Below are 24593 nucleotides of genomic sequence, written 5' to 3'. Positions count from 1 at the left end.
CTGCAGGCACTCCCCCGCGGACGCCCCATCCTGATGGGCAGGAGGGCAGAAGGTGCCTGCAACCCCCAAGCAACTCGGCGGCTGGGCAGAGAGGTCCGGAGAAGGGCGGGATGACGCCCGTGGCTCTCGCCCACGCGACCAGCGATGGAAATGCTCCCCGCCCTCCGAATCTGCTTTTGCAGGGCAACTCCAGGTGGAAAGAAGAAGAGGAGACTATGGAGGAGGAGACCATGGAGGAGGAGGAGGAGGAGGAGGACGATGTGTTCCTGGCGGACCTCACCCTGGTGCCGGAGGGGGACATCGCCAGCCCCCCAAGCCGCAGGCTGCCCCTCTCTGAGACGGGAAGTCCCACCGAGGTCAAAGCCGCCTCTGAGAAACTCAGACCAGGTATTTCCAGATGTTGAATGGCTTGGCAATCATTCTCTGTTATGCTTGTTGCATGGTTTGTTACACCGGCTCACTGTTGTGGCCCACTAGCAGCCAACAAAGCTGGCAGCAGAGTCGGACAGTGAGGAGGGTTGGGGAGGAACGCAGAGCGCAAGCCCATGCTCACATTTGTAAACTGATGGGAAGGTAAACGAATACCACCACTGGTTACAATACGAAGCCTTCTCATCTCCCCTCTTCCCTTTTTCTTCCGTGTTCTAGGTTTGCTCCACAAGCCTAGAACCCACCTCCGAGGAAGCGAGGGGAGCCTTTACGACCCGACCTCCCCAAGCCACCATCGTGACTTCAACCCTGCCGTGATCCGAAAGGAGACTTGTAGGCCCGAACTCCCGATCCGTTGCGTAATCGACGTGGACAGTGTTACAGCATCCTTGCCAGCCCCGCGATGGTCGTGTCCCGAACCAGAGAGCCGCGTCCTTTTTGACGGCAGCGTCTCGGAGCCCAGAGCCGGCCAGCCGAAAAGACAAACGAGAACTCAAAGGACATCCAACCTTCCCGCTGTCCCTGCGGCCGGGAGTGAGGAGAACGAGGGTCCTTGCAAGGCGACTTTCGTTTGAACGTCTGGACGCGCAGCGCCCGGCGCGCTTTGTACTCCCTGTGGCATTCACCTGTGGAGCCGCGGTGGTGCAGTGGTTAGAGTGGGGTACTGCAGGCTGCTTCTGCTGACTGCCTGCAATTTGGCAGTTTGAATCTCACCAGGCTCGAGGTTGACTCAGCCTTCCGTCCTTCCGAGGTCGGTCAAATGAGGGCCCAAAATTGTTGGGGGCAATAGGCTGACTCGGTACACCGCTTAGAGAGGGCTGTAAAAGCACTGTAAAGCGGTATATAAGTCTAAGTGCTATTGCTATTTTCCTTCCTTCCTCGCTTCCTTCCTTCCCAGTGGTTAGAATGCAGTATTGCAGGTTAACTCTGCCCAGTGCCAGCAGTTCGATGCTGACCGGCTGAAAGGTTGACTCAGCCTTCCATCCTTCCGAGGTTGGTAAAATGTGGACTCAGATTTTTGGGAGCAGGAGGCTCTGTAACCGCTAGAGTGGGTGGTAAAGCACTGTGAAGCGGTATATAAGTCTAAGTACTATTGCTAGTCCTTCCTTCCTTCCTTCCTTCCCATAGATTTCCACTCCTCTCCTCTGCCTTCTGCGCATCTGTGTGTCAGGCACTGAGTCCAGCTGTTCCCCCTCTTCCTCATCAGCCACTTCCAGACCTGGGGGCTGTCGACTCTCCATCTGAGGGCTGACGGATGGTCCAGGCTCTGCCTCTCTCTCTCTCTTTCTCTCTCCCAGCTCCATTCCCTCTTTCCTGTTGGAGCTCCCAGGTTGCCCTGATGCTGATCCTGACCCGCACACCTACTCCTTATCTGATTCGGTTGCTGGAGGGGCCAGCACCCAACGGGCCACAATACCCCATTCTGTTTGTCCGTTGCCAAGTTGACCAGGGCAAACTGGCCACGGCAACTTGGCCATGGTGAGTTGTCCCATTTCATTTCACCCCAAGGAACAGCTGAGAATACTGTGATTGTTGGGGAATCCACAAGTAACGTCACACTTGGATGGAGGGACCCCTTGAAGGTGGACTCGGGGTTCTCATTATATGCCACCACGTCCAGGTCGAAATTCAGCAGGTTCTGACCGGTCCTGGAAAACCGGTAGTGGAAATTTTGAGTAGTCCGGAGAACTGGCAAATACCACCTCTGGCTGGCCTCGCCCCTGTCTAAATCCCAGCTGATCAGGAGGGAATCCTGATTTTGCAGTATCCTTCCCCTTGAGTGAGGTGGGAATGGAGATCTTGCAGTATCTGTCCCCTGGAGTGGGGGAAGGAATGGGGATTTTGCAGAATCCTTCCCCTGGAGTGGGGAGGGAATGGGGATTTTGCAGTATCCTTCCCCCAGGAGTGGGGTGGGAATGTAGTATACTTCCCCTGCCACGCACACCAAGCCACATCCACAGAACTGGTAGTAAAAAAAATTGAATTTCACCACTGATCACGTCTGCTTAATGGGAAGGATCACAAGACTATTAGTTGTGATAGTCATTCCCAGCCACTCACTCACTGGTCATTCGCAGCGAACCGGAAGTTTCTGGCATTACATGTTGGGCCATGCCACGCCCCTATGCTCCCTTCAAAGCGGAATTCGAACCCCGTTCTGGAATTCAGGAGGAAGAAGAGGTTGCATATCGTATTTGGACATTTTGTTTTTTTGCCTGTCAGCTTTCCATTTTGTCAATTGTGTGTAAATTGAATGGTTTAATTTAAGAGTAAATTTATCTTTTAAAATTAACTCCGCCTCTTCGGGCTGCGTTACTCAACCGGGGGTCGTATAGTTGGGCTTGTTAATTCTCAACAAGTGGAGCTGGGAAAGGAAGCCTTCTGCAAATATTGATCATCCCCAATTCTCTGCAACCTGCTTTCTTTGGCTTCCGTTTCTCTCCCGCGATCGATCGATCAATCGGTAGGTGAGCGGGTGAATGATTAACCCTCGTTGAAGTAGTGGCAGGAGTTAAAACTTATCTTAAAAGGAAGCAAATTTGCATGCACCCCCAACGTTGCTTGGAGTTCCTATTTGATCCTTCAGCCCTGAGATATTCCAGAAAAATTCCAAGGTAGTTTGGTACTTTAAAAAAAAGGAGGGGGGTGGGAGAATTAATGAAAGAGAAGACGATGAAAATCTACATTTTTTCCATCACGCTTGCTCTGGTTTCGGGTCTAAGGAACACCACAACTAGGCCGGTAAGTAAGTAAATAAGTAAGTGTGTGTGTGTGTGTGTGTGTGTGTGTGTGAGAGAGAGAGAGAGAGAGAGAGAGAGAGAGAGAGAGAGAGAGAGAGGGTCCCTAGGGAGTAGGCAGCATACAAATCCTATTAAAGTTTAAAGTTTAAAAGTTTAAGAGAGAGAGAGAGGTAGGTTATGACCGGTACACCTCAGTATGGGGGTACTGGTGCTTGCCAGGAGCACCAGATACTGTTCCAGTACGGTGCTCCGGAGGGCCCACCTGTGCTCCTTACCGGTATTTGAGGTTTTGGGGGCTTCCACACACGTTCATGGAGCGTATGGCGCCTGTGCGATGCTCCGCCGAGCATCTGGAGCGTCGTGGAAGCATTGCGGAGCGTCACAGGTGCTAAATACGCATGTGCGTGCTGCGCACATTCATGTGCTGGATGCCCGGCCCCGTTGCACTGTACTGGTTGCACTGGGACCCGGAACCCACCACTGGTGTGTTGGTATGTTTGTATGTTTGTATCTGCTTGCTTTTAACATTTTCCTGGCTGAATCTGGAGTCAGAAAAACGAGAACTTTGGTGACGATATCGGGAATGGAACGACAAGTTCCAAGAAATGGATCCTTGTGGCCAAGAGCTTCTCCTCCTTACAGAGACCCAGATCTTGCTAATGGGAACAGATACAGGGAGTCCACGATTCGTTTAGTGACCATTCAGAGTTACAACGGCCGTGAAGAAAGTGACTTACAATCTTTTTTCCCATGAGCGTTGCCGTATCCCTGTCCCTGCCAGTTCGGATCGGTTCAGCCGAACCGTTAGTGGTTTGGTGGCCTGGATCGCTGGAGCCGGCAGTGACCCAGGCCTGCCACGCCCCAAAACCGGTTCTCCGGGTGGCGCCCATCTTGTTTTTCGCTTCTGTGCATGCGCAGGACAATTTTCATTGCACTGGGCATGCTCGCGCACGCAGCGCGCCCCATGAGGTACCCGGCAGTATTGCCTGCTGGAACCCACCCCTGATTCCTGTGGTCACATGATCAAAATTCAGAGGCTTAGCGACCGACTCTATTTATGACGGTTGCAGTGTCCTTGGGGGGGGGGGGTGCTGCGTGATACGCGTTTGCGACCTTCCGACAAGCGAAAGTCAACGGGGAAGCCGGATTCACTTAACAACCGGTTTACGGTGGCAAGAAATGCCATAACATGGGGCAAAGCTCACTTGACCGACGTCTCCCTCAGCCACAGGAATTTGGGACTCCGACGGCGGTCATAAGTCGAGGACTACCTGGTTTTAAAACTGGAAATGGAGTATGCGGAGCGTTAGGAAAGATTGGATGAAGCAGGTAGCAAGCCCAACATTTCTGTTCTTAAGCGGGACATTGCATTTTGCCCCATTTTAACAACCTTTCATGCCTCAGTACTTAAGTCAGTAAACCGGTCGTTAAGTGAATCCGGCTTCCTCCATTGACTTTACTTGTTTAGTGGCCAGGTTTCTGAATTTGGACCACTTCACCACAGGAATGCTGCAGAGGCTGTTAACTGTGGAAAACGGTCATAAGTCACTTTTATCGGTGCTGTTGTAACTTCGAAGAGTTACTACGTGAAGTGTTGTAAGTCAAGGACCAACCTGGTGGCAGTCCTGCCCCTAAGACCTTCTGTTCTGGGGTTGCCTGGGAGAGTTTTTCTTCCTCATCCTTTGAACCTCTCCCTAAAAGAGATTATAGAAAGCCATTCATCGCCCGGCCTTCCTCCCAAGTCGGCCCCTGTTCTTTAGCTGTTCCCGTTGTCTGGCAGCTCTGTGCATGCGCACACTAGGAACAGGCTCCAGCTGTTCCTCTGCCTCACTGATGTCCGACTCCGAAGGCAGCTGATAACTGGCATAGGGCCCTGGCCCCCTCTCTGCCTCCGACACAGAGCCCTCCTCAGAGCCTTCCCCAGACTCCAGGACTGGCCCAGGTTCCTCCCCAACCTCCTCACTGTCCGAATCTGAGGTTTGAGGTTTGAGGTTTGTTTTATTTATATGCCGCCCTGTTCCCAAAAGGGACTCAGGGCGGCGAACAACTCAAGCGGGAAAGGGAACACACAAATACAAGACAAGCATTTAAGATAGCCAACAGCCACACCTGTCGGGAGGGGAAGGGAGCTCATCAACCCCAGGCCTGCCGACACAGCCAGGTTTTAACGGCTTTTCGGAAGGCCTGGAGAGAGGTGAGGGTCCGAATCTCCGCGGGGAGTTCGTTCCAAAGGGCCGGAGCTGCAACAGAGAAGGCCTTCCCCCGGGTCGTAGCCAGATGGCATTGGCTGGTAGACGGGACCCGGAGGAGGCCGACCCTGTGCGATCTAATGGGTCTTTGGGAGGTAATTGGCAACAGGCAGTCTCTCAAGTACCCAGGTCCAATACCATGAAGGTATTAGAGTTTAGAGTTTTATTTCATTTGTATGCCGCCCTTTTCCCTAAGGGGACTCAGGGCGGCTCACAACTCAAAAAGGGAAGGGGGGGGATACAAACAGTTTAACAAGAACACAAAACTATACATAGTTAAAAAGCACAACAATCATACCATTCGAGATAGGGGCAGCGAATCTTTAGCCCCAGGCCTGTCGGAACAGCCAGGTTTTAAGGGCTATGCGGAAGGCCTGGAGGGTGGTGAGGGTCCGAATCTCCATGGGGAGTTCGTTCCAGAGGGTCGGAGCAGCCACAGAGAAGGCTCTCCTCCGGGTAGTCGCCAGTCGACACTGGCCGGCGGATGGAATTCGGAGGAGGCCTAGTCTGTGGGATCTAATTGGTCTAGTGGAGGTAATTGGCAGTAGGCGGTCTCTCAAGTATTGCTGCCTGATCCGATGACTGCTGGTGGGCCACAACAGTTTCAGGAATCCCTCTCCCACCCCTTCTGTCCCAATTGCTCTGATGACGTGATGGAGGATTGATTGACCAAAGGGAGGGAAGCAAGAGAGGACACCAGCCCCGGAGAGAGATTGCAGGGACAAAATTATTGTAAGGATTGGTTTTCTCTGCAACCTGTTGGAATCTTCGCCTCGCCCTCCTCTGAGGTCCTTTTCTGCAGAATCTTCTCTTTCTTTAACTCTCTTTCTATTAAATGCGCCGCGGCATCCTGGCTCGGGAACGTCACCTTCCAAACTAGGATAAAATGCAGGATAATAAGTGAGGTTGAACAAGAATAGCAACAACAGAGCTGGAAGCAGAGGTGGGATTCAGCCGGTTCGGGCTAACCGGTTGTTAAAATGCTGCCCAGTTCAGCGAATTGGCTAATCCCACCACTGGCTGGCCCTGCCCGTTTTTCGGGCCAGTCATTAGGGTAGAGAACCAGTTATTAAATTATCTGAATGCCACCACTGGTTGGAAGGGACCTTGGAGGTCTTCTAGTCCAACCCGCCCTGCTTAGGCAGGAAACTCTACACCACTTCAGACAAACGGTTATCCAACATCATCTTAAAAACTTCCAGTGTTGGAGCATTCACAACTTCTGGAGGCAAGTTGTTCCACTGATTGATTGTTCTAAGGGCCAGGAAATTTCTCCTTGGTTCTAGATTGGGTCTCTCCTTGATTAGTTTTCCATCCATTGCTTTGGAGAACAAGTTGACCCTCCTCTTCCCCATTGACAACCCCTTAAGTATCAGAAGACAGCTATCAAGTCACTCCTAGCCCTTCTCTTCGTTAGGCATGGAGCCCACCCATCACTTCATAATATAACACCGTTGAAAGGGACCTTGGAGGTCTTCTAGTCCAACCCCTTGCTCAAACAAGAGGCCCTACACATTTCAGACAAACTGTGGTCCCATCTCTTCTTTAAAAAAAACCTCCAGTATTGGAGCATTCACAACTTCTGGTGGCAAGGTGTTCCCCTGGTAAATTGTTCTCACTGTCAGGAAGCTTATCCTTAGTTCTAAGTTGCTTCTCCCCTTCATTAGTTTCCATCTGTCACTTCTTCTTCTGTTTTCAGGTACTTTGGAGCAGTAAGTCCACCAACTGGCGATCCACAGAAAAATCTTTTGCATTTTTGCATTTTTTTAAATAATGCACTAAATCAGGGATTCTCAAACTACGGACCTGGGGCACATACGGCCCGCCTACACAATTACTCCCAATCACTGGCGGGATGGGGTCCTTCAGGCACTCAGCTTGGTCACCTGTTTAGTAACTGCAGCCCTTCCCTCTCTCCCTGGGAGTCCAGGGGCTTCAGTGAGTGGCGCGTAAAACTCGGCTGGGCTGACTATAAGACAAACTTTCATTCTTGGCCGTATTTGAGATTCCTAGCTGCAAGGATGGCTTTCGCACAAAAACTGGAAACGAATCAATACACCCGCAGACGAAACAATAATTAGAAAGGTCCTCGAATGTGCAGAGATGGACAAAATGACTTTGGAGTTAAGAGAAAGAGAAGAACGGGATTATTATCAAATATGGAATTGTTTTTATTCCATACTAGTTTTTTTAAAAAACAGAGACTTCTGTTACTAATTACTATCAAACTTAAATTATTGACCATAATGTAAATACAACGGTGATATGAACAATTAATATTATTGCAATTGTTAGTACAACTGTCATTACGCTATTACAGATGTTAAAACCGATAGGAAGGCAACGTAGAATATAGAGAACCACTAAAGCTAAATATGTAAACCGATTCAGGAGGCTGTAAAATTACTTTGTATTGTTATGTGTGTCCTGTTTTTTTTCTTTATTTGCTGTTGTTGTTTTTCCTGGTTTTAAAGGTTAAAATGTTTAATAAAAACTTTGTTTTAAAAAAAGAGAGAGATTCCTAGCTGCAATGGACAGAAAACCTAGAGTTGACTATCCGCTAACAGGTGGCCAAGCTAAGTGCCTGAAGGACCCCATCCCGTCACTAATTCATATTAGTGGTCCACGGGATTTAAAATTATGAATTTAGCGGTCCTTGAGTTCCGAAAGGTTGGTGACTCCTGCTTTGGAAACTACGTCGACTTGCCATTTTGTCTTGCAAGTTTTACAAAAGTTCCATGGCTCTCAATTTCCAAGAAAAAAACAACAATACTATTTACTCTTTGGAGCCCTTTATGAGTTTGTACAGGAACAACAGAAACGTTGACCTCAATTGTGGTCGTAAGGCGAGGACTACCTGGATTTACTTACCATTCTCAATTTTAGAGAGAGAGAGAGAGAGCAAGAGACAGAGGATCTGTTTACGGGGAAAAAGTCAACTACTCACACAATTTACTCTTGACAAATTGCTTCCTAGGAGGAAATAACAGCGGGCATTAAGACGACAGCCGAACCTGAGTATGAAGTCTATCAACCCCAAGGTACCGAAAAAACCGACATGGAACAATCCAGTCAGAATTTAATTCATTTGCTTTCACACAGCAGACAGAATCTTGCCAGAGTAAACTCTTACTGTTCTTTTCCTGATAGATATACCCCAGGAGATACTAGGGAGTGAATATCTTGACTCTTTCCTCTGCCTCCTATGTAGCTCAGAGGTGGGTTCCTACCGGTTCGGACCGGTTCAGACTGGTTCGGACCAGTTCGGCTAAGTTGGTAGTAACTCAGCCTGCCACGCCCCCGTACTGGTTCTATTGGCGGTGCTGCCATCTTGGTTTCCGGTTCTGCGCATGAACAATCTTCATTGCAGAAATGCATTTTTCCCTTTTCTAATGTTGTGTGCATGCGCAGACCTTTTTAGGTGCAAATGCGCACACTCGCAGAGGGCGCATTTGGCGTGCACGCGAGGGGACTGAGCATGCGCACGCAAAAAAAATTGCACGGCGAACCAGCAGAAATGCCAGTAGCAACTCACCCCTGATGTAGCTCTGTGCTGAGTTTCCTCATTTCTCCTTCTTCCTTTTGCCCTTCCAGCTTTCTTCCCTTTCCCTTCCTTTTCCTTTTCCTTTTCCTTTTCCTTCCTTTCCTTTTCCTTTTCTGTCAGTGTGTGCGAGAGTTCATGACTCGGAAGACATGGTAACAAAGTCAGCCAATGAATAGGCATAACAACTAAGACAGCCAATGAGGGCTGTTCGGAAACCGAAACAGTATTTGCTGTGTGAGCAACACGGAGACAGCAAGGAGCCTGGGTGTGGCTTAGCTGTTCTGTACTAAAACTCTGAGTCTGTGCTGAGCTCAAAACTCGCCTGCTGCTCTGAACTGAAAGTGAAACTGTTCTCTACCTGTGTTTGTTTGTATTTACTACCACGTGGGAAACGCTGCTTTTGGTATTGTATATTTACTTCAGGTGTCGTATTATATATAAAGAGAAGTTAATGAATCCTGCTGAATCAGTTACCTGGGTGTGCTTTCTGGACGTGATTGCTGCCACAAACTCTGACATTTTCCCTTTTCCTTCCCTTCCCCTCTCTAACCTACCTTTTCCTTCCCTTCTTTTCCCTTTCCTTTCGTTTCCTTTCCCTTTCTCTTTCCTTCCCCCCTTGTTACCTTTCTTTGTTCTCCTTTCATTCAAAATTTGTACTGTTTTTTGCACTGTCGAAAAAACTTCCTCAGTAAAAATTATTTTAAAAAGAAGGACATGAGTTAGAATTGTCACGGCAAGGACACTCCTGAAGAGAAAACGGTCAAGGGACCCGCGGGGAGAGGAGACCCAGCAGGGAACAACCACCCCAGGGGAGATCTCTCTACCTGGCCTCCAAGGTCTGATCCTGGCTTGGTGTCGCACAACAATCCCCTTTCCTTTTCTGGTCTTCATTGGTGCGCCTCTCTTGATTTCCTCCTTGTCTGTTTTTTCTGTGTAGACGTTTCCCGTGACTGCGGACGTAACCCTTGTAGAAATGGGGGCGTGTGTTTCAGGGAATGTGACCAATGTTCTCAGCGCTGCGTCTGTCCTGCAGAATTCACAGGGACACAGTGCGAAGTTGGTAAGTTGAGTCTCAAAAGTGGTTTTTATTTTGAAAAGGATTGATATTTTGGGGGGGGAGGGGGAAAAAACAAGACGTTTCGCTTCTCATCATTGGATGCTGTGGGAGATGGACAGTCATGGACATTTGGTTAGCTGAGATTCTCCACTGGGTTTATGACAATTCACCACAGGCAACTCACCACAGCCAACTCACCATAGCCAACATCCATAGTCAACTCACCATGACCAACATACCATGGCCAACACACCATGGCCAACTCATCATGGCCAACTCACCATGGCCAACACACCATGGTCAACTCACCATGGCTAACACACCATGGTCAACTCACCATGGCCAATACCCATAGCCGACACACCATGGCTAACACCCATAGCCAACACACCATGGCCAACTCACCATGGTCAATATCCATAGCCAACTCACCATGGCCAACTCACTATGGCCAATACTCATAGCCAACACCCATAGCCAACTCACCATGGTCAACTCATCATTGCCAACACCCATAGCCAATTCCCCATGGCCAACACCCATAGCCAACTCATCATGGCCAACTCACTATGGCCAATTCACCATGGCCAACACCCATAGCCAACTCATCATTGCCAACACCCATAGCCCACTCAACATTGCCAATATCCATAGCCAACTCACCATGGCCAACTTGCCACAGCTAACTCACTGAGGGACAATTAATGTCAAAGAAATGGTGGAATAGAATTGTAAAAGAAAGAATGAAAAAGGAGGGACAGAATGAAATATGAATGACACACATTAAGATATTTTTTTAAATTTACTTTAAATGATTAAATTGAATTCTTAAATTGTCACACCGTGACGGTCCAGCTCTGACGGCAGAAATTGTGGTCCAGGCTAAAGGCTTTTATGCTTTCCCTCATTGCAGCGAAGTGCTTTGATGAGACTCTGTCTGAATACTTTGAGCCGGGAGACAGGTGGGCCAGAATCTACCAAGGCTCAATACAAGGATGCAGCTGTGTGAACAGCACAGCCGACTGCCATCCAGAAATGTATACAGGTATTGTGGGGAAGGGTCACCAGACGGCTTCCTTTGATGCATCAAACAATCAGAGCTGGAAGGGACCTTGGAAGTCTTCTAATCCAACTCTCTGCTCAAGCAGGGTGGGAGGAAAGAAAGGAAGGAAATAAGGAAGGAAGGAAAGGAGGGAGGAGAAAGGAAGGAAAGGAAGGAAGGAAGGAAAGGGAGGGAGGGGAAGAAGGAAAGGGAGGAAAGGCAGGAAGAAGGGAAGGAAGGGAAGGAAGAAGGGAAGGAAGGAGGGATGGAGAGAGGAGGGAGGGGGAAGGTGGGAGGGAAGAATGAAAGGAAGAAGGGAAGAAAGAGGGGAAGGAAGGAAGGGGAAGGAAGGAGAAGGAAGGAAGGAAGAAGGAAAGGATAGCCATTTGTCTGAAACAGTATAAGGTTTCCTGCCTAGGCAAGGGGTTGGACTAGAAGACCTCCAAGGTCCCTTCCAACTCTACTATTGTATTGTATTATAAAGGAAGGGAGAAGGAAAGGAGGGTGGAAGGAAGGAAGAAGGGAAGGAAAGGAAGGAAGAAAGAAGGGAAGGAAGGAAGGGGAAGGAAGGAGGGATGGATGGAGGGGGAAGGAGGGAGGGGGAAGGAGAGAGGGAAGAAGGAAAGGAAGAAGGGAAGGAAGGGAAGGAAGAATGAAGGGAAGGAAGGGAAAGGAAGGAGAAGGAAGGAAGAAGGAAAAGAAAGCAAGGGAGGAAGAAGGAAAGGAGGGAGGGAGGAAGGGAAGAAGGGAAAGAAAGGAAGGAAGAATGAAGGGAAGGAAGGAAGGGGAAGGAAGGAGAAGGAAGGAAGGAGGGATGGAGGGGGAAGGAGGGAGGGAAGGAGGAAAGGGAGAAGGGAAGGAAGGGAAGGAAGAATGAAGGGAAGGAAGGAAGGGGAAGGAAGGAGGGATGGAGGGGGAAGGAGGGAGGGGGAAAGAGGGAGGGGGAAGGAGAGAGGGAAGAAGGAAAGGAGGAAGGGAAGGAAAGGAAGGAAGAAAGAAGGGAAGGAAGGAAGGGGAAGGAAAGAAGGAGGGATGGATGGAGGGGGAAGGAGGGGGGGAAGGAGAGAGGGAAGAAGGAAAGGAAGAAGGGAAGAAAGGGAAGGAAGAATGAAGGGAAGGAAGGTTAAGGAAGGAGAAGGAAGGAAGAAGGAAAGGAAAGCAAGGGAGGAAGAAGGAAAGGAGGGAGGGAGGAAGGAAGGAAGGAAAAAGGGAGGAAGGAAGGGAAGAAGGGAGGGAGGGAGGAAACAGGAGAAATGCCAAATTTCACTATTGGCTGACTGTTCACCGACATTTAAGGTGAAAAGGCCTCGCCCTCTTCTGCGGGTGAGGATTCTGCTAGAGAAGCCTCAGTAATAACCCACAGAAACATCAGCTCAGGACGGAGTTCTCCTGCTTCGTATTTCTATCAGGAAAATGCCGGTTCTAAGGGCCCCCCCTTTGTCTGTGCTTGGCTCTCCCCCCCCCCAGGCTGTCCCTCCGACCCCTGCCTCCCTCGGGGCACCCGCTCGTGCAGGACGACTTTCTTCTCGGACAGGACCATCTGCCTCTGCAACCACCTTTTCAGAGGGAGACACTGCAACGTGGGTGAGTGAACAGTTGCGACCGGAAGTGTAAAGTTGTGTCCCATTGGGGTGATTTTACCTTCTTTTTTTTAAAGGGTTGGGTTGCTACCGGTTTTAATACTGGTTTGCAACGCGCGCTGCACACATGTGCACTCTTCAGTGTAAATTGTCCTCCACGCACGCGCACGACAATTTACAGCCAACTGCGCACGCGCAGACACTAAAAACCAAAATGGCGCCGGCCCAGCAGCAGCGAAGAAACTGGTTTGGGGGCGTGGCAGGCCTGGGTCGCTGCCGGTTCTGTGACCCAGGCCTGAATTCCCACTACCGGTTCGTTCGAACCGGGCCGAACCGGGCTGAACCGGGAGCAACCCACCTCTGGTCTGCAGCCACCCTCTTTGCGAGAGGGTTTAATTTCCCAGTTAGACAATTTTATCGAGATTTACAGAGGCACAGAAAGAGCAGAGAGGAAAAAAAGGGGAAATGGTACCCAAAAAAGGAATTACCATGTTTTTCGGAGTATAAGACGCACCGGAGTATAAGATGCACCAAAGTTTTGAAGAGGCAAATGAAAAAAGAAAGGTTTTTGCGCTCTGCAAACCTCCCCAAAAACGGCCCGTTTTTCCTTTCTTCATCAGCTCCAAGTCAAAACTGCTATCGGGGTAATGCGACCGATTACCTGGGCCTGGCCAAGAAGACCATTTCTGGAGATGATTGTCTCCCGTGGACCTCCCACCTCTTCTCCTACGAGGACTCTCAAACAAGCACGGTGCAGTTGGGATTGGGCTCACATTCCTACTGCCGGTAAGATGCCAGAGGAGTAACTCCTTTGTAAGGACAGTTTAGAGTACCCTGTGTCCCCAAAATAAGACTCAGCACAGTGTTTCTCAACCTTGGCAACTTGAAGATGTCCGGACTTCAACTCCCATAACTCCCAGAATTCAATTCTGGGAGTAGAAATCCGGACATCTTCAAGTTGCCAAGGTTGAGAAACACTGCCCTAGCATGATTTTTCAGGATGCTCATAATGTAAGCCCTACCTCAAAAATAAGACCCAGTTCAGAGTGTCAACCAGACAGATGCATTTAATGCCGTATTTCTACATTTCCCCCCTTCATCAAACAGTCAGTCGCAAGGTTCAATCATTGTGCCGTCTGGTTGCCGGATAATGTCACTCCTCCTCTCTCCGACCACCTGTGGGAATGACCTTGGTTCCCAAGAGAAAGTATTTTGCTTTGGCTACAAACTTCCCCCCTCTATCTCTACTCTCCCCTTCCTAACCCTCAGCTCTAATGTGGCAATGCTGAAGCTAGAAAATGGCCAACTTCCACGTTGACACCCGCCCTTCCCTCTAACGTTATCAAATCCTAAATCAAATCCACATTTGAAGGCTGTGCTCCTAGCAAAACCAGAAGAAAGAGAGCCTGGAAGGCAATAGGTTGCTCAAAGAGTGAATTCCTTCGCTTTTTCCAATGCCTTAGAAGTCCAGATGGGGACGAGCAGCCGTGGTGCTATTTCATTAAGGACGGCAGGCTGTCTTGGGGATACTGCAATGTGTCATCATGCCGTAAGTAACTTGCCAAGGATTCAACTTGAGTTGTACCGTGAAATTAGCCCAAGGATGGGCAGACGCGTTCTTAAGTAAATGTAGACTTTTATAAAATAAAATAAAAATAGCAGTTATCAACAGTGGTGAGATTCAAAAGAATTTACTGCCAGTTCTGTGGGTGTGGCTTGGTGGGCGTGGCTTGGTGGGCGTGGCTTGGTGGGCGTGGCTTGGTGGGCGTGGCTTGGTGGGCATGGCAGGGGAAGATTACTGCAAAATCCTCATTCCCTCCCAATCAGCTGGGACTAGGAAGACAGAGAATAGATGGGGCGTGGCCAGCCAGAGCTGGTACTTACTGATTCTCCGAACTACTTAAAATTTCTGCTACCAGTTCTCCAGAACTGCTCAGAACCTGCGGAATACCACCTCTGGTTATCAATCAGTGTCACGTCAATATCAATCTTTGTGGCAATTTCCATCCCTCTGGTCAGTCTCTCCTCATTACAGGTAGTCCTTACGACTTATGACCATAACTCATCCCAAAATTTCTGTCGTGAAGTGGGTTTGGCCCCGTTTTACAACTTTTCTTGCCACCGTTGCGATCGTGGTCGTTCAGCAAATCTGGCTTCCGCACAGACTTTGCTGGTCATAAGATCGCAAAAGGGGATCGCATGACCCCCGGAGACACAGCAACGGTCGTAAATATGAACCAGTTGCCAAGCATCTCAATTCTGATCGCGTGATCCTCAGGATGCTGCAAAGGTTGTAACTGTGAGAAACGGTCGTAAGTCGCGTCTTTTGAACGGTCACTAAATGAACTGTTATAAGTTGAGGACTGGCCGTATTACAGAAGGCTTAGCAAGGACAAGTCCCTCCCTTCTAGAATAACGTTAAAAAGTCCACTGTCCAGTTGTGTCCGACTTTAGGGCCCCGTGCTCATCTCCATTTCTAGGCCAAAGGACCCCGCACTGTCCGAAGACCTTTCTGTGGTCATGTGGCCAGCATGGGTACACGTCAAAGGGGCAGGGAACGCTCTTATCTTCTCACCAAAGTGGTACCTATTGATCTATTCACATTTGCATGCTTTCGAACTGCTAGAAGAGCCGAGGTGGTGCAGTGGTTAGAGTGCAGTACTGCAGGCCACTTCAGCTGACTGCTAGCTGCAGTTCGGCGGTTCAAATCTCACCGGCTCAAGGTTGACTCAGCCTTCCATCCATCCGAGGTGGGTAAAATGAGGACCCGGATTGTTGTTGGGGGCGATATGCTGACTCTGTAAACCGCTTAGAGAGGGCTGAAAGCCCTATGAAGCGGTATATAAGTCTAACTGCTATTGCTATTGCTAGTGGGCTGGCGCTGAGACAAGGACGGGAGCTCACCCTGTTGCGTGGCGATCGGGTCTCAAACCTGGGCAGTCAGCTGATAAGCTCGGCAATTTTAACCACTGAGCCATCATGCCTGCCCAACCTTCCCCCCCCCCCCCCCCCGCACCATAACATTTTGAAAAACAAGCAGAAGGAGAATCCAGGAAGGGAATAAAGAGATTCCCCCATCCCCTCCTTTCTTTCAGAAAGTGGGCGCAGGCAGCCACCACCGGGACCACCAAACTTCCTCCCAGACGTCGAGGCTGAGTTTGCCGCGGTGAAGAGGTCCTGTGGGAGGAGGCACAAGAAGCAGCAGTTTGTAAGACCCAGGATTGTGGGGGGGTCTTCTGCCTTGCCAGGATCCTACCCCTGGCTGGCTAGCATCAACGTGGGTGGGAATTTCTGTGCCGGAAGCCTCATTCGCTCCTGCTGGCTGGTCACATCGGCCCACTGTTTCGCTAACAGGTAACGCTGCCCGATTGGTTGGTCCTCCTCCTTCTTTCCTCCTCCTTCTCCTTTCCATCTTCCTCCCCCTCCTCTCCCTCTTCTTCTTCCTCCTCCTTCTTTCCCCCTTCTTCCTCCTCCTTTCCATCTTCCTCCTCTCCCTCTTCTTCCTCCTCCTTTCCATCTTCCTCCTCCTTATTTGCCCCTTCCTCCTCCTACTCCTTTCCCTCTTCCTTCTTTCCCCCTTCCTCCTCCTTCTTTTTAGCTTCCTCCTCTTCCTCGCCCTCTTCTTCCTCTTCCTCCTCCTTCTTTCCCCTTCCTTGTCCTCCTCTTCCTTTTCTTCTTCCTCCTCCTTCCCCCTTCCTTCTACTCCTCTTCCGTTTCCCTCTCCTCCTCCTTTCCATCTTCCTCCTCCTTTCCTTTTCCTTTTCCTTTTCCTTTTCCTTTTTCTTCTTCTTCTTCTTCTTCTTCTTCTTCTTCTTCTTCCTTCTCTTCCTCCTCTTTCTTTCCCCCCTTCCTTGTCCTCCTCTTCCTTTTCTTCTTCCTCTTCCTCCTCCTTTCCCCCTTCCTTCTCCTCCTCTTCCTTTTCCCTCTCCTCCTCCTCCTCCTCCTCCTCTTCCTCCTCCTCCTCCTCCTCTTCTTCTTCTTCCTTCTCTTCCTACTCTTTCTTTCTCCCCTTCCTTCTCCTCCTCTTCCTCTTCTTCCTCTTCCTCCTCCTTTCCCCCTTCCTTCTCCTCCTCTTCCTTTTCCCTCTCCTCCTCCTTTCCATCTTCCTTCTCCTTTTCCTCTTCTTCTTCTTCTTCTTCTTCTTCTTCTTCTTCTTCTTCCTTCTCTTCCTCCTCTTTCTTTCTCCCCTTCCTTGTCCTCCTCTTCCATTTCTTCTTCCTCCTCCTTTCTTCCTTCCTTCTCCTCCTCCTCCTTTCCCTCTTCCTCCTCTTCCTCCTTCTCCTCTCTCTGCTCCTACTCACAGGGACCTCCTCCAGTTGCCCCCATTGAGTGCAGAGTTATATGCAGGAGGGCAACAGAAGAATGCCAGGTGGCACCCCCCCCCCCAAACCTTCACCCCAACCCCTTTTAACCTGGGCTGCATGGTCGTGGTGGCCATTTCCATGTTTTGACCCGACCCTGTGGCCGTCTCGTTTCCTTCAGCCCGCTGACTTCAACCATCCACGTGGTTTTGGGGCAACATTTTTTTAACCGAACAACAGACGTCACCCAAGAGTTTAAGATCGAGAAGTACATCCTCCATCCTGACTACTCGGTTTTCAACCCAACCGAAAACGATATCGGTGAGCTCTTTCTCTTGCCTCTCCTGCCGCGTAAAGCAGCGGCCCCCAACCTTTTCGGGGATGGTTTTGCACATGCGCTGCTTTCACAAACACATCTTTGCGCGAGTGTACACGCTCCTGGGCACCACTTCTGTGGTCCTATTCCAAACAGGCTGCGAACTGGCACTGGGCCATGGACTGGAGTTGGGGATCTAGATGCAAAGACCAAATTCCGTTTATTGGATCAAGAATAGAGTAGAATAGAACGGAGTGGAACAGAGTAGATAGGAGTAAGAGTAGAGTAGAATAGGAGTAGAGTGGAGTGGAGTGGAGTGGAGTGAAATGGAGTAGAGTAGAGTAGGTGTAGAGTAGAATAGGAGTAGAGTGGAGTGGAACAAAATGGAGTGGAATGGAGTAGAGTAGAGTAGGAGTAGGAATAGAGTAGATAGGAGTAAGAGTAGAGTAGAATAGGAGTAGAGTGGAGTGGAGTGAAATGGAGTAGAGTAGAGTAGGTGTAGAGTAGAATAGGAGTAGAGTAGAATAGGACTAGAGTAGAATAGGAGTAGAGTGGAGTGGAACAAAATGGAGTGGAATGGAGTAGAGTAGAGTGGAGTAGGAATAGAGTAGATAGGAGTAAGAGTAGAGTAGAATAGGAGTGGAGTGAAATGGAGTAGAGTAGAGTAGGAGTAGAATAGGAGTAGAATAGGAGTAGAGTGGAACAAATTGGAGAGGAATGGAGTAGAGTAGAGTGGAGTAGGAATAGAGTAGATAGGAGTAAGAGTAGAGTAGAATAGGAGTAGAGTGGAGTGGAGTGAAATGGAGTAGAGTAGGAGTAGAATAGGAGTAGAGTAGAATAGGAGTAGAGTGGAGTGGAACAAAATGGAGTGGAATGGAGCAGAGTGGAGTAGGAGTAGAGTAGACTAGGAATAGAATAGAGGAGAGGAGAAGAGGAGAGGAGAAGAGAAGAATAAAATAGAGAATGGAATGGAAGAATAGAATAGAATAGAGCAGAACAGAACAGAGAGTTGGAAGGGACCTTGGAGATCTTCTAGTCCAACCCTCTACTCAAGCAGGAAACCCTGTATCATTTCGGACAAATGGGCAAAGGCAATCGAATGATAATTCACTCTCTTACACAATCAACCTGTTCTTCCCCTCTCTTGCAGTTTTAATTAAACTCAAGAAAGTCAAGCAACGCTGTGCCGTCAGATCCCGATTCGTCCAACACATTTGCCTGCCAGAAGCTTCCATGTCCTTTCCAGACCATCACAAATGCTACGTTGTCGGATGGGGATACTTGCATGAAAGTAAGAGATGACCGCTGGGGAAGCTGATCACCCCTATTGCCAGGAGTTCCAACCGACACTAGGACGATCTTCTTCAGTGGTGGGATTCCATTTTTTTTACCACCAGTTCTGCGGGCGTGGCTAGGTGGAGGGTCATGTGGCTGAGTGGCCGTGGCCAACTTGATGTCACTCACGCCCATGCCCACTCAGTCACATGACACCCTCTACCTATCTACTTATTTTCTACCCAGACCTGGCCTAATCTAAGTGAGCGGTGAACGGGCAACCGGTTCAGGGGCATGGCCAGCCAGTGGTCACTATCAGTTCAGTGACCCCGGCCAAATTTCCACTACCAGTTCGTGCGAACCGGTGCGAACCGGCTGAATAACATCTTTGATCTTCACGATGCCTGCAGATCGCACTCAGTTTTTATATAAGCTGATGTTTTCAATACAGCTGTGGTGGCGCAGTGGTTAGAATGCGGCATTGCAGGCAAACTCTGTCCACAGCCAGGAAGTTTGATCCTGACTGGCTCAAGGTTGACTCAGCCTTCTGTCCTTCCGAGGTGGGTCAAATGAGGACCCGGATTGTTGGGGGCAATAGGCCGACTCTGTAAACCGCTTAGAGAGGGCTGTAAAAGCCCTATGAAGCGGTATATAACTCCAAGTACTATTACTATTGCTTCTGTGCCCCAACCGGACACTTAAACTTGGGTCCTTGAATTCACATGGTTGGGTGTGTGTGTGCATAATTGTCCACAACATTCCCTTTCTGTGGTCTTTGGGTCAGAGATGGTGTATCTAATGAGAGTACAGTGTGTTGCCGAATGGGGGTGCAGAAAAGGAGAATAGGGGGTGCCTCATTTCATGAACACAGCTTAAAGATGGGAGTGGAGAGGACACAGGGGCCTCCTGTGGGGGGGGGGTCTAGGACAGTCACCATGGCCAACTCGCTGTGCCCAACTCATTGTGGGCAACTCACCAGGGTCAACTTGTTGTGGGAGCACTCACTGTGGGAAAAAGTTACACTAATCTCAAAGCAATGGTGGAATAAAATCATTAAAGAAAGGATGGCCAAGAATCAAAGGTATTATTCAGCAGGTTCTGACCAGCTCCGGAGAACCGGTAGCGGATATTTTGAGTACTTCGGAGAACCAGTAAATACCACCTCTGGCTGGCCCTGCCCCCATCTATTCTCTGCTTCCCTAGTCCCAGCTGATCGGGAGGGAATGGAGATTTTTGCAGTATCCTTCCCCTGGAGTGGGGAGGGAATAGAGATTTTGCAGTATACTTCCCTGGAGTGAGGAGGGAATGGGGATTTTGCAGTATCCTTCCACTGGAGTGGGGAGGGAATGGAGATTTTGCAGTATCCTTCCCCTGGAGTGGGGAGGGAATGGGGATTTTGCAGTATCCTTCCCCTGCCATGCCCACCAAGCCATGCCCACAGAACCGGTAGTAAAAAAAAAATTGAATCCCACTACTGAAAAGGAGGGACTAAATGAAATGGGAATGACAAAAAATTAAAGTATTTATTTTAAACAATTGGATTATTAAATTGTCCTGTAGTGGCTTGTCCCATGGGCAAGTTGACAATGACAAGTGGGTCACGTTGGGTCGTCCCATTGCGTTTGTGGGTGTCCTTGTTCCGCTTTCGCCCCAGAGCCGAAGCCCCTTTCAGGCCCACCTGCTGCTCCTTAAAACTTATTCTTGACATTTACCTGAGCAGATTCATCCAGATACTCCAACGTGGTGCAAGAGGCATTAATTCCGATTATCCCAGACTACAAGTGTCAGAACGCAGACGTCTACGGAGCAGAAATCAGCGGAAATATGTTCTGCGCTGGTTACCTTGACGGCAGGTCAGATGCTTGCCAGGTAATCCTGTAGAGTTTCTGCAGGAATTAGCCGTGTGTGTGGATGTGACAGCACATGATCATGAGGCCATGGTACACACACACACACACACACACACATAATCACCATCATCATTATCAGGCTGGGGAGGAACCTGGGCCTGTCCTGGAGTCTGGGGGAGGCTCTGTTGAGGGCTCTGTGTGGGAGGCAGAGAGGGGGCCAGAGCCGTATGCCAGTTATCAGTTGCCTTCGGAGTCAGACATCAGTGAAGCAGAAGAACAGCTGGAGCCTGTTCCCAGTGTGCGCATGCGCAGAGTTGCCAGACGAAGGGAACAGCTAAAGAACAGGGGTCGACTTGGGAGGAAGGCCACAGGGGGACGATGAATGGCCCCTCCCAGATGAAATAAAAGGGGAGCGAAAGGGGAGTGGAGTTTGCAGGAGACAATTAGTTCCCTTAATTGGTTCATGACTCTCTGAGATTCCTGGCCAAGTTCTGCAGATCTTGGCCTGGCAGCTCTCCAAGCCAGATAAGGTCTGTGACCGTAAATCCTCCCTTGAAAGACTTTGCTGGATGGGAATGAGCAGAATTCACAGTCAATGAATAAAAGGGGGTTTTGTCGGGACAAGGAGTCTGGGTCATGTTCTTGGGAAGCCACGGTCAGAACAGAATCTTTTCGGCGCCAAGGTTGTGTGAAAACGACGCGCACGCTTGTGATAGCTGCTCTCTGCAAAAGCCGAACTTTCCGGGTTCTAGCACGCACGCACCTCCGACAATCAGCTGGCTGGCGCTCATGCGCAGGCCAGTTTTCAACACCGCCGTGCGCACGAAGACTAGCTGATCGTCGTGCGTGCGTGTGCGCCAGAAACCCAGAAGACAAATGGGCAAGGCTGCGTGTGCCGGGTGACATGGCGTCGCGTGCTACCCTCACGGGCCCAGCCAATACACTGTTCGCAAAGCCCTTATGGATGTAGAAAAGAGCCGAGGTGGCGCAGTGGTTAAATGCAGCACTGCAGGCTACTTCAGCTGACTGCTAGTTCTGCAGTTCGGCTGTTCAAATCTCACCGGCTCAAAGGTTGACTCAGCCTTCCGTCCTTCCGAGGTGGGTGAAATGAGGACCCGGATTGTTGTTGGGGGCGATATGCTGACTCTGTAAACCTCTTAGAGAGGGCTGAAAGCCCTATGAAGCGGTATATAAGTCTAGCTGCTATTGCTATGTAAAAGACAAATTTAGAAACAAACTGGAAAAAAAAGGTTGCTTGAGATTTGTGACGTTGCGTAGCTCTTTCGTTTACCTTCATCTCCTCTTCTGCGTCCCCCAGGGAGATTCTGGGGGTCCCTTGGCCTGCGAGAGGGACGGCATCTTCTACTTGTACGGGATCGTCAGCTGGGGTGACGCTGTGGGAAAGCCATGAAGCCGGGAGTTTACACCAAGGTGACAAACTACATCAGTTGGATCAACCAGGAGATACATCGCCCACCCAAAGGATAAGGGTGGCTTCGTAGAGGGTCCGGTCCCCTTCGCGTGGGGCCCACGGGACACCCTCCCTCGTCGCTCTGGACAATTCCGAATGCTCTTTGTAACGAACGTTTCCTTTTTAATTGTGGCGCAGAACTAGGGGGAGAAAGCAGACTCCAAAATACAAGATGTCCTTCAAGGGACTCCGATTTATCCTTTCTGGGATGGGACTTGCCATCCTTCCTTTGGGATTTCTGCCTGATTTTCCGTTTAACAGCGTAGGAGAGGAGTGTGTGTGTCCTCCTGTGTGTGTCCTCCTGTGTGGGTCAGAATAACAGAATTGGAAATGGAAATATGGAAATAGAATAGAATAGAATAGAATAGAATAGAATAGAATAGAATAGCAGAGTTGGAAGGGACCTTGGAGGTCTTCTAGTCCCACCCCCTGCTAGACAGGAAACCCAACACAACTTCAATCAAATGGTTATCTAACCTCTTCTTAAAGACTTCCAGTGTTGGAGCATTCACAACTTCTGGAGGCAACTTCTGTTCCACTGATTAATTGTTCTAACTGTCAGGAAATTTCTCCTTAATTCTAAGTTGCTTCTCTCCTTGATTAGTTTCCACCCATTGCTTCTTGTTCTACCCTCAGGTGCCTTGGAGAATAGCTTGACTCCCTCTTCTTTGGGGCAACCCCTGAGATATTGAAAGACTGCTATCATGTCTCCCTGGTCCTTCTTTTCATTAAACTAGACATACCCAATTCATAAAACACAGAATAACAGAGTTGGAAGGGACCTTGGAGGTCTTCTAGTCCCACCCCTGGCTCGAGCAGGAGATCCTGTACCATTTCAGACAAACGGTTGTCCAATTTCTTCTTAAAAACCTCCAGTGATAGATTAGCCAAGGGGAGGGAATAGGACATGATACTAAACTATATTTGGGTTGTGGAAATATCATCCCAAGGAAACATGAATTGATATTTGAAAGGGACACCTGTAACAATAAAAGAAAGGGAGGGAGGAGGAGAGGAAGAGGAGGGAAGGAAGACAGTGGTGAGGAGAGGAAGATGGAAGGGACAAAGAGAAAGAGGAAGAGTAGGAGTAGGGGAGAGGTAAGGGAAGAAGGGAGAGGAAGGAGAGGAGGAAGGAAGGAAGTAGAGAAGGGAGGGAAGGAGAAAAGAAAGGGAAAATAAGGTGGTGTTAAAACAGGCGGATGGGATGGTAAATAAAGCAACTCAAACTGTATATTATAATCTTTTAAATGGAAGAACAAATGTATAAGAATGACAAATGTAAAGAAGAAGAATAACTATATGAATATATACCTATAATTGTATGTAAGAGAGTAAAATTATTTTGTTATTTCCAGAGGAAATAATAGGTGGGTCGTGTCTCTTTCTATTTTTCTCTTTCTCTTTCTTTCTTTTTCTTTCTCTTTCTGTTTGTCTGTCTCTTTCTTTTTTCTTTTTTTTTCTTTTTATTTTCTCTCTTTCTCTTCTCTCTTTCTCTGGCACTTTCTATCTCTTTTTCTGTTCTCTCTTTCTCTCTCGCTGCTGTCTCTTTCTCTTTCTTTCTCTCTTTCTTTCCCTCTTTTTCTCTCTTTCTCTTGCTGCTCTTTTTCTTTCTTTCTCTTTCTCTCGCTCTTTCTCTGCCTCTTTTCTTTTTTTCTTTCTCGCTTTTTCTTTCTTTCTCTTTCTCTCTCTTTTTCTGTCTTTCTTTTTCTTTCTCTCTTTTTCTGTCTTTCTTTTTCTTTCTCTTTCTTTCTCTTTCTCTCTGCCTCTTTTTCTTTCTTTCTTTCTCTTTCTCTCTTTCTCTTTCTCTCTTTCTTTCTGCCTCTTTTTCTTTTTCTTTTTCTTTCTTTCTGTTTCTCTTTCTTCCTCTCTTTCTCTTTCTCTCTCTCTGTCTCTCTTCTACTTTCACACAAAAGGTTACAACATGGCTCAGAATACCTACATGATGATCATTCGACGTTGCGCCATCAAGCGACAGTCAAGCTCTTTGCAATCGCCCTTGGATTTCTCCAGAACGAGGCGGTATCTGGAGAAAATGGAAGCACGCAGGGAAAGGCCGCATCCAAATATCCCACGTCCTCATCCTTTCCAACCTGAACCTATTGCATGAGTGGCAGAAGAGATCTGGAGAAATGCCTGTTTTCCCTTTCCACCCCAACTCCTGTTGCCCTCACGCCCTCCTGTCTCCCTCGCTGCCTGCTCCGTCTTCTGAAGTCAAGAGCCCATCCATAGTTACTTAATGTAGGAACTTCTAGGTTTACAACAGTTTCGTTTAGTGACCAATTACAAGAACGCTGAGAAACCTGGCTTATGACCATTTTTCACACAACCGTTGCGCACGCATGCGCGCACACACACACACGTACAGTGTGTGTGTGTGTGTGTGTGTGTATGTGTGTGTGTGTTTGTGTGTATATATATATATATATGTGTGTGTGTATATATATATATATATGTGTGTGTGTGTGTTTGTGTGTGTGCGTTTTCTGAGGTTTTCGCGGGTGTTAGTATGTAGGTCTTTGGTTATTTGGGTTTCTCCCGCGTAAAATTGGATTTCCCAATTTTACGCAGGAGAAAACCCGAATAACCAAAGACCTACATATATGTGTTTGTGTGTGTATATGTGTGTGTGTGTGTGTGTGTGTGTGTGTAAATATATACATACATACATACATACATACATACATACATACATACATACATACATACATACATATATATGTATTTAGTGTCACAACCCC

The 24593-nt window shown here is 48.7% G+C and overlaps 2 protein-coding genes across 2 annotated transcripts; both read left to right on the top strand.

The window, feature by feature from the left end:
• On the top strand, positions 1-2716 carry LOC148043934 (uncharacterized). Its single transcript, XM_087724877.1, has 2 exons — positions 1-387; positions 649-2716. Exons 1-2 carry the CDS (start codon positions 111-113, stop codon positions 1002-1004), a joined length of 633 nt encoding a protein of 210 aa, XP_087581003.1. The 5' UTR covers positions 1-110; the 3' UTR covers positions 1005-2716.
• Positions 2717-2963: 247 nt separating this feature from the next.
• On the top strand, positions 2964-22147 carry HGFAC (HGF activator). Its single transcript, XM_087724880.1, is given in 13 exon segments — positions 2964-3171; positions 8397-8460; positions 9901-10023; positions 10934-11065; positions 12530-12646; positions 13263-13428; positions 14106-14191; positions 15738-15996; positions 17125-17264; positions 18410-18550; positions 20255-20403; positions 21703-21775; positions 21778-22147. Coding segments are annotated over 13 exon segments (1629 nt in total). The 5' UTR covers positions 2964-3087; the 3' UTR covers positions 21873-22147.
• Positions 22148-24593: the final 2446 nt, after the last annotated feature.

This window comes from Thamnophis sirtalis, unplaced genomic scaffold (genome assembly GCF_051295495.1).
Source record: "Thamnophis sirtalis isolate CommonGarterSnake01/CBP01778 unplaced genomic scaffold, rThaSir2_p1.2 scaffold_10, whole genome shotgun sequence".
Taxonomy (NCBI): Eukaryota; Metazoa; Chordata; class Lepidosauria; order Squamata; family Natricidae; genus Thamnophis; species Thamnophis sirtalis.
The sequence above is the reverse complement of the archived record's forward strand: the minus strand, read 5'-3'. Positions and strand labels throughout refer to the sequence as shown.

Excerpts from the sequence above, each read along its gene's own strand:
- LOC148043934 (XM_087724877.1), top strand. The coding sequence starts at position 111 with ATGACGCCCGTGGCTCTCGCCCACGCGACCAGCGATGGAAATGCTCCC. Across the intron at positions 388-648 it reads CTCTGAGAAACTCAGACCAG|GTTTGCTCCACAAGCCTAGA; the intron begins GTATTTCCAGAT and ends TCCGTGTTCTAG.